The 8203-nt window shown below is 32.1% G+C and overlaps 1 protein-coding gene across 1 annotated transcript; it reads right to left on the reverse strand.

The window, feature by feature from the left end:
- Positions 1-1187: 1187 nt before the first annotated feature.
- On the reverse strand, positions 1188-5360 carry LOC130982163 (BTB/POZ and TAZ domain-containing protein 1-like). The gene is made up of 5 exons (XM_057906073.1): positions 5102-5360; positions 4861-4994; positions 4464-4767; positions 3351-3670; positions 1188-1611 (listed from the first exon to the last, which is right to left on the reverse strand). The coding sequence occupies exons 1-5, from the start codon at positions 5213-5215 to the stop codon at positions 1431-1433; spliced, it is 1053 nt and encodes a 350-aa protein (XP_057762056.1). The 5' UTR covers positions 5216-5360; the 3' UTR covers positions 1188-1430.
- Positions 5361-8203: the final 2843 nt, after the last annotated feature.

Below are 8203 nucleotides of genomic sequence, written 5' to 3' on the forward strand. Positions count from 1 at the left end.
TGTAGAAAAAAAAAAGAAAAAATAGAGAATGAAAGAAAAGAGAGAAAAAGATAAAGATGAAGAATGAGAGTGAGAGTGGGAGTTTGTTAATTTTGGAAGAAAAAATTTTATTTTAATTGTAATAAAAAATATTGAATTACATATTTTGATTTGTCAAAATTACTAATATAAAATATAAATTATATACAGAGTAAAAACAGTAGAGAGAAATAGAAAAATTGAGAGAAGTGGATGAGAGAATTTAGAAAGAGAGTTTATTGATTTTGAAAAAAAAATAATTTTGCTCAATTTAAATAAGAGAGTGTCATGTGACACATTTGATTATTAAATTAGATAGTAATATATGATACATAATATATGTATATTTTAATTTTAATTTTAATGCAATTAAAGAATGTTGTGTTACACATGTTGATTGTCAAATTAGTAATTAGTTATTGATATTAATATTAATAATGATATATAAAATAGATAGAGTGGTTGAAGGAATAAGAGAGATAGAGAAAGGAAGAAGGAGAGGAGAAAACTTTTTAATTTTGGAGGAAAAAATTTGATTTCAATTGCAATGAGGGAGTGATATTTGACACATTTTGATTGTAAAATTAGTATAAAAGAGAAGAAAATTTCTTAATTTTGAAAAAAAGAATTTAATTCCAATTACAATAAAAAAATAACATATAACACATTTTGATTATAAAATTAAAAATATATAATAAATATGTATTATTTTATTTATTTTTAATATATATTTTATATTTAATATATTTTATTCTAATAACTAATTTTAATAACTGATTTTAATATACACACCTAAAAGGTAATAAAGCAGCCTCTCCAGAGTGAGCGCCATTAAAGGACTGGAAGCAAGCTTCACAGCCTGTGCCGGGGGAGCATAGCATAGGTAGGAAAGGGAGCCCGGGTCATTTGACGGAAATGGAAGAATTTTCCCCTATTAGATTAGAGAAGGATTATTTTATTTAATAAGCAAAACTGTAATAAACTAATGATACACCAAACAAGAGCAAGCAAATTTATCACCAACTTCAAATTCGCGTAAAATCTTATGCGAACACTACCAAAGGAGGTATAATTTACATAAAAAATATTATTTATACATAAAAATTAATCACTATATATATATAATTTAATTTATTTTTAATATATATTTTATTTTTAGACTGATTTTAATGTACATCTAGTATAATTAAATTTCCATATTGTCTACAATAAAGAAAATATACAATTCTCAACTTGCCATTTCCCTTGTAATGACACAAAAGACAACAGGTTCATATAATAATATCCTAGAACCTCTTGCCTCTACGAAGTACAAAATATTCTTTCCCCAAAAAAAAAAAAAAAAAAAACCTACATTTCAACACGAAATTGATTGTCACATATTATACGATAATATCATATTGCAATAAAACTCAATGTAACTCAAAACTTGTGAAGCCATTATTGTCCATGGTGACTTTAGTTTCCTCATCACGCTTTCTCTTTGGAAGAGACAAAGATGATATGACTCTGGCTGAGGCTACCTTCTTTGCTAGTAATTTCCACTTTGAATCGTCTTTTCTCTTCTCTTGTTGCATCTTCAATTGAATTTGCCTGTGATAAAGGAGAGTGAGACACATGAATAAGGAAAAAAATATCAGAGGCATTGAAAGTATGGTCTGATAAGACATGCAGCACCATTATCATAAGAAAACTATAGAATAAGATAAGGACCATCATCATAAAGATTAGAACTTAGAGAACCAAGATAATGACAATATGATGACATGAACTAAATAAAGGTGTACCACCGGCCCAAATTGACGCTATTAAACCACTTGGAGCTTAAACTTAAAAAATAAATAAAAATATTCAAATAAAAACCATGATATTAAGATGAGCGCCTGAAGATAGATGTCAACATTTGTGTATTGATTTCCTGAGTAAATAATAATTTCAATGATTGACATAATAACATCATTTGTTACTTCAATTATTTGTAAATGAATTAAATAACTTAAAATAGAAGTTTCGAATTTCACTCCTAATTTAAAAAAAAAAAACTAATTCTCTTTACATTTTATATTTTATATTTTAAGTTTTTGTAGTAAATTTATAAATTATTTCATCTGAATAAAAAATCTTAATATTTTTTTTAATTTTTAACAATATTTTTTAATCCAATAAATCAAAGACTAATTTACTATAATTTAAAATTTTATTTAAAAATTTATTATTAATCAAAGAGTTATTATATATATAAAATGAGATTAAACTTTTAATACTTGCTTAAATATACTAGACTACTAGTCAACTGATCACTAGACAATTCAAGTTACATATAAAAAAAACTTAAATCTATATCTAAAGAATCCTGACAACTATAAATAAAAAAATAGAGAGAATTCAGTATAAAATTGTTGGGTCATCAGTTCCATAGAAATTTACCATTAGTGAGAGACTTCGCCGCCCTCCGAAAAGTATTTTATTGTTTAACAATTAACCCCTAAAATCCTAAATAATATGATCCCTTTGGTGGAGCCCATTAGGCAAATACTGATGGGCACATGCGTTTGGCATGGTTATTTAACCAATACTCCCCAAAATGAAAGTAGGTCTAATAATATTGCTTAATTGCATGAACCAATATTTCTTCCTTGTATATGGACTTTATGAATTGCGTCAGTATATTGGTTTCTCCAATTGAGAAGTGGGAAACAGCAGTGACTATTGACTGGCGTAATTTCTCCATATGAAAGATGATACTAAGTACAACAACTAAGATGGTTCAATTGCTACTCATAAACGTGCAAACTAGTCAGCTAGCTAGTCTATTCCTCAATAAACACCACCTTGGCCTGGGACCAAAAAAGTAATTGTACATTACTCTCGTATACAAATCACAATCACTACTTTCTCTTATATTATCAAATTATTTAGTTGAATTCCTAATTAACAAGGACCAAAGGTGTGACTCTTCAGATGATGGGAATCGGGAACGGATCAGAATATTAATTATTAATTCATCACGTGGTGAACTAAAATAAAAAATTTAAAAAAAAGCACTGAAGATCGATCTCTTGTTGATATATATCACGTTTGACGCAATCATTTGAACTACAATTCAAACCCCGTTTGGCTTTTTATTTATGATTATAATTTTATTAAAAATAATACCTCCTAAATCTTAGAACTACTTGTTTTGCAAGAAACTACTTTTCTCCCTTCAAAAATTGGTAAATGGGTAGAAAGTCAAAATTAGAAATAAGAATAAAGAACATGTTGAAGTCCATCATGTGTTAATATGTTATGTTTCATTGACCATGGAAAATAAAGAATGAAAGAAAATTTACCTGCAAAGAGGAACCTTGCAAGAATCAGTTTGCTGGCAAACGTAGGCATGTAACCTGAAGAGCTGCCACATTCGCTTGCAACGAAGGCACCCCAGCTTCATCCTCTTCTGACACGTGGCAAAATGGCGAATCAATTGCTGGAGGCCGTAACACGTGTCGAATCTGCTGCAGGGGTTCCTCCTCTCCTTTCTGGTGTCCACGTGGCATGGCCCAACGTCGGTGCAGCCTTCGGTGCATATGTGTTCCAAGCAGTCCATGGCTTCGCTTAGCTCAAAGTACACCCTCTGTTCCTCCCTGTGCCTCCGGCATTTCTCTTTCCTCTGTAAAATCATTCATTTATATCCACTCATCATTTTTTAACAACAATGAACCATTATATTTCTTCAGTACTTTTTTATTTGATTCTAAATACTAACAATAAATAAATAATATATTTAAGCTGCACGTTTTTAGTGATATTACTTACGTATGTTTTGCTTTCCAACAAGTATTTCTTACATTTGTTTTATTTTTTACTTTATTTTATAAAATAAAGATATCGCACATCAAACACGTAAATTTCATAAGGCTAGTAAGTGGTACGTAATGGGAGGGTAATGCAATAATCTACCAGTACAAGAACTTTGAGACAACATAATAATAGAAGAAGTAAAGCTATATATATATTAAAATTAGTTACTAAAATCAGTTATTACTATAAAATATATATTAAAATATAAATATATATTGAAAATAAATTAAATTATAAATATATTTATATTAAAATTAATTAAAATATATATTAAAATATAAATATATATTGAAAATAAATTAAATTATAAATATATTTATATTAAAATATATTGATAATTAATTTTAATAGTTAATTTTGATGTAAAAATAATAATATTTTTTATAATAAAAATAACGTAACATCTAATTTATGGCGTGTTTTTGTAGCAAAAAGCAGAGAACTAATAAAAAATAAAAAATTATGGCATGTTTTGTTCTGTTCCACAGCTGGTAATGAATTGGTACATTATTCTGATTCATCTGAGGAAGCTTTAATTTGTAGTCAATTATTAATGAATTAGATCAATAATGTGATATAATAATTGGTTGAATTATTAGTACCGTTTCGTGTTCGTCGATGAAGCGAAGGATATCGAGTTCAAGCAAGGGATCGTTGTTGTTAACGAACTTCCACCCTTCGGTGTTCTCCACCGCCTTGAAGTGCCGCATGAGCAGCCTCATGCACCTCACTTCTAGATCCGGCGCGTCGCACAGACGCGCCAGCTGAAGCAGGTCCACCACGTTCTCCACCGTCACGCGCTGTGCCAGCCCCTTCGTGCACCTCTGCTTCAGCTGCGGCACGTTGTACACGTGCGACAATGCCAACAGGTGAACCCCGTACTTGTCCATCTGCTCCTCCGTGCACCTGCACCACCACCCCCACAGGGGCGTCCCCATCATTTCACGGCCAAAAAAACAGAATGCTGTTTCTTGTTTGAGCTGTAACTTACTAACTAACCTGGAGGTGTAGATGAAGGTGACGAAGACGGCTACGGCTTCGCAGGGAACGCCGTGAATCTGGATGATTCTTTCGGAGCTCCGATGTTTTCGCGGGCGGTCTATGACGTTCTCCAAAACCGGCGACACAGAAGCCTGAGATTTAGGAATAAATAAAAGAAAGAAAACAAAAAACGTGAGCAATAGAAAAAAAAAATGAAAATTGAAGACGAAAAAAGATAAATGGAAAGTGGAAGGCGGACCAGAATACTGGAGTGGGCAGGAATACGTGTTCCGGCGGAGGTGCGAATGAAGACATCCGGTTCGGGTAAGATCCGGTCGCTGTGGTAGTTGATGGCTATGGTGTCGGCAACCATATAGAACTTTTCTCTTTTTCCCTTTATTGGTAATGTTTCGAAGGAGGTTAATTGTGGTAGGTATTGTATTTCAAGAGCTGATTGATACAACACTGATACTCTGTTTTGGCCTAGAAAGGAAAGGGGAGATGAAGATGATAATGGAGCGGCCTTATATATAGAAAAGATGGAGAAACCAAAAAACGACATACATGTAAATTAAAAAGTTAATATAAGAGAAATGGGAGGTCCCTGTTAATTTATTATTTTTGGACATAAATTAGTTATTATAATGTAAAAGATATTAATACGATCCGAGATATATAGATGCATAAATTTCAAAATTTTTTATAAAATATAGAAATATTGTATATATATTAAATATAAATTTTTTTTAGATAAATTTTATTAATATTTTGATATTTTATTAATATTAAAATATAAAATATTTTTTTAATTATTTTTAATTTTTTAATTATATAAAATATTTAAAATATTTTTATTTTAATAAATAATAATATATTATTTTTAAATTTATTTTAAAAATATATATTAAGAATAATGTTAGACACATTTACTTGTGATGGTATTTAAGTGTTTTAAATATGTCTGGAAATAATTTTTTATTTTTTTATTAAGACAGTTGAACATGACAAACACGTGTATTGGACGAGTATCGATCGGTATCGTATCTAAAATTTGTCTGACATCAATGTTCTGAAAATCGGTTCGAATCGGCCGGTCGAACCGTGAACCGTTGACAAATACAGTTCGGGTAGACAGAAAAACCGACAAATTCAGAAATCGAAATTAAATCATCAAACCGGCCGAAAACCGGTCGGTCGAACCGAACCGTGACCCGGCCGGTTTTTGAAATTGGCTAGCATTAGCAAAACGTTGCGTTTTGCATGCTGAAGAAGGGGCAAAGGGGATGAACCCTAGTCTCACCCACAGACTCACTCATACCTCTCCTCTCGAGCCTCCACAGTCCACCCTCACCTCTCGCTCTCAGTTCGCACGTCTCCGGTCTCCGCCTCGAGTTTCCGGCGCAACTTCCGTCCAGCCCTGCCGTCGCAACGTTCGTGGAGCCACCACCACTGTTCGCGCAACCACGCTCCATCGCCAAGTCAGCCCTCGAAAATCACAGCCACCGCCAGCGCCACTTTTCGTCGCGCAGTTAGCGACCGCCGGCGCTAGCTCTGTTCAACCCTTCCACCCCTTCGGCCTCCTCTTGCCAGCCACTGTCCCTGTCCCCGCCAGCTCTACATTTTTCCACACTTCCAGCTTCTAACCCTAGGTATGAATTTTGATTTTTGTAATAATAATTGTTGAAGCATTGATTAATTGTTGAAGGATGATTAATTGAATAATTTTTTATAATTATTGTTAGTTCAGTTCTGTTCAAGCCTATTCGAAGGTTACTTTGAAGTTTTGTGAAGTGTGAAGTGTGAACTGTGAACTGTGAACTGCGATTTTTTTATTTTTCTCCCCTAAATTCGATTTTTTATGCTCTGTTCAGAAATTATTGAATGATTATTGAATGTTTTGTGTTTTTGTTGAATGATTATTTGATTCTTAATTAGCATTGGATGCTCTGCTTTGGAGTAACTCGAGTTGCTGTCCATGTCCTGGTAAATGGATTGCAAACATCCAGTACACAGAGAACTTGACTGAGGAGTAGCTGGATGCCATGGCAGGGAGTGACACTCTCCGATATCAAGCAACTTCTTTTGGAGCAACTCGAAATAATAAGGTACATAAAAGTATATAATACAGTGATTTTGGAAAGCAATAGATTGAAAGTGGCTTATGAGATGCAAGTTTGTTAGGTGTGGTAAAAAATAATGTCTTCAACTTTGTCTTTTTAAGACTAAAATATAGCAGCGAATGCAATTGTCTGCTGTTTGAATATTAACTTTGGTGGTGTTGTTGTATTTAAGTTATGCTACACTCATTTCATCGCTTAATTACTTGGCATTTGTGATTTGGTATCAACAGGGAATTAGAGACATAACTGCTGTCCAGCTTTGTGAGGTATACTATATATATACACATTCTCCTACTTCTAAATTATTCTGCTGAATCAAGCAATTATCATCAAGAGTAGTTGAAATTTGAGTCTTCAACATCTTACACTAATGCTACTATCCTATGTAATGAAATAGTGGTTATTGTTGTGACTCAAAAAATTATGTTTCATCATATATATTGCATTGGAATCACTAAATAGACTATTAAACTAAAGGCATTAAACTGTTGACTAAAAGTGTTAGCTAATATGAATTAAAATTGTTGACTCCTAGACTTTTTTCATTGTGGATGGTACTAGCAGCTAGTATTATTGATCATACATATAACTATTATGCAGACTGAGAATTTTGAGTGCAAGCTGCTAGATCGGAGTCATGGCGCAGTGTGGAGTAGCACCTGCGGCATTGATGGCATTGATAGCATGCATGTTCAATAACCATTATAGAGTTTTCATATCACCTACGTATTTGTCTGCATATGTTGTAAACTTGTAATATGAAATGAAATTTTGGCAAGAGACAACTTCTTTGGATGTTTGGTGCCATTGATTTATATGGCTCCGTTTGGTATTGTCCGTTTTAGATGCATGAACAGGAACTTTGGATGGTATTTTTTCGCAGAATGTATTTATATTTTTTTTATTTTATTATAAAACGGTTTTTTCGGTTCAATCACGGTCGAACCAGTTAAACCTATAAACCAGTGAACCAGTAACTAGAGCGGTTCGATGACCGGTTCGGTTTTCAGAACCTTGTCTGACATACGAATATGTCAACTCAGCAAAATGTCTGTGATTCATAGCTTAGTTAGTGATCAACTCAATTTTTTAGTCTAATTCTTTTATTTTAATAATCTAACAATATATTTTATTTTATATTTTTAAATATTAATAACTAACTGATGACTAAAAATAATAAATTCTAATAATTTTCTATCATTCTTCATATATTTATATAAATATATATTCAATAATTATTT

Source organism: Arachis stenosperma, chromosome 1, assembly GCF_014773155.1.
Source record: "Arachis stenosperma cultivar V10309 chromosome 1, arast.V10309.gnm1.PFL2, whole genome shotgun sequence".
Taxonomy (NCBI): Eukaryota; Viridiplantae; Streptophyta; class Magnoliopsida; order Fabales; family Fabaceae; genus Arachis; species Arachis stenosperma.

Coding starts and splice junctions, on each gene's coding strand:
- LOC130982163 (XM_057906073.1), bottom strand. CDS start 5,215: ATGGTTGCCGACACCATAGCCATCAACTACCACAGCGACCGGATCTTA. Junction 4,768..4,860: donor ACCTTCATCTACACCTCCAG/GTTAGTTAGTAA, acceptor GTGGTGGTGCAG/GTGCACGGAGGAGCAGATGG. Junction 1,612..3,350: donor TGCAAGGTTCCTCTTTGCAG/GTAAATTTTCTT, acceptor CCTTTATCACAG/GCAAATTCAATTGAAGATGC.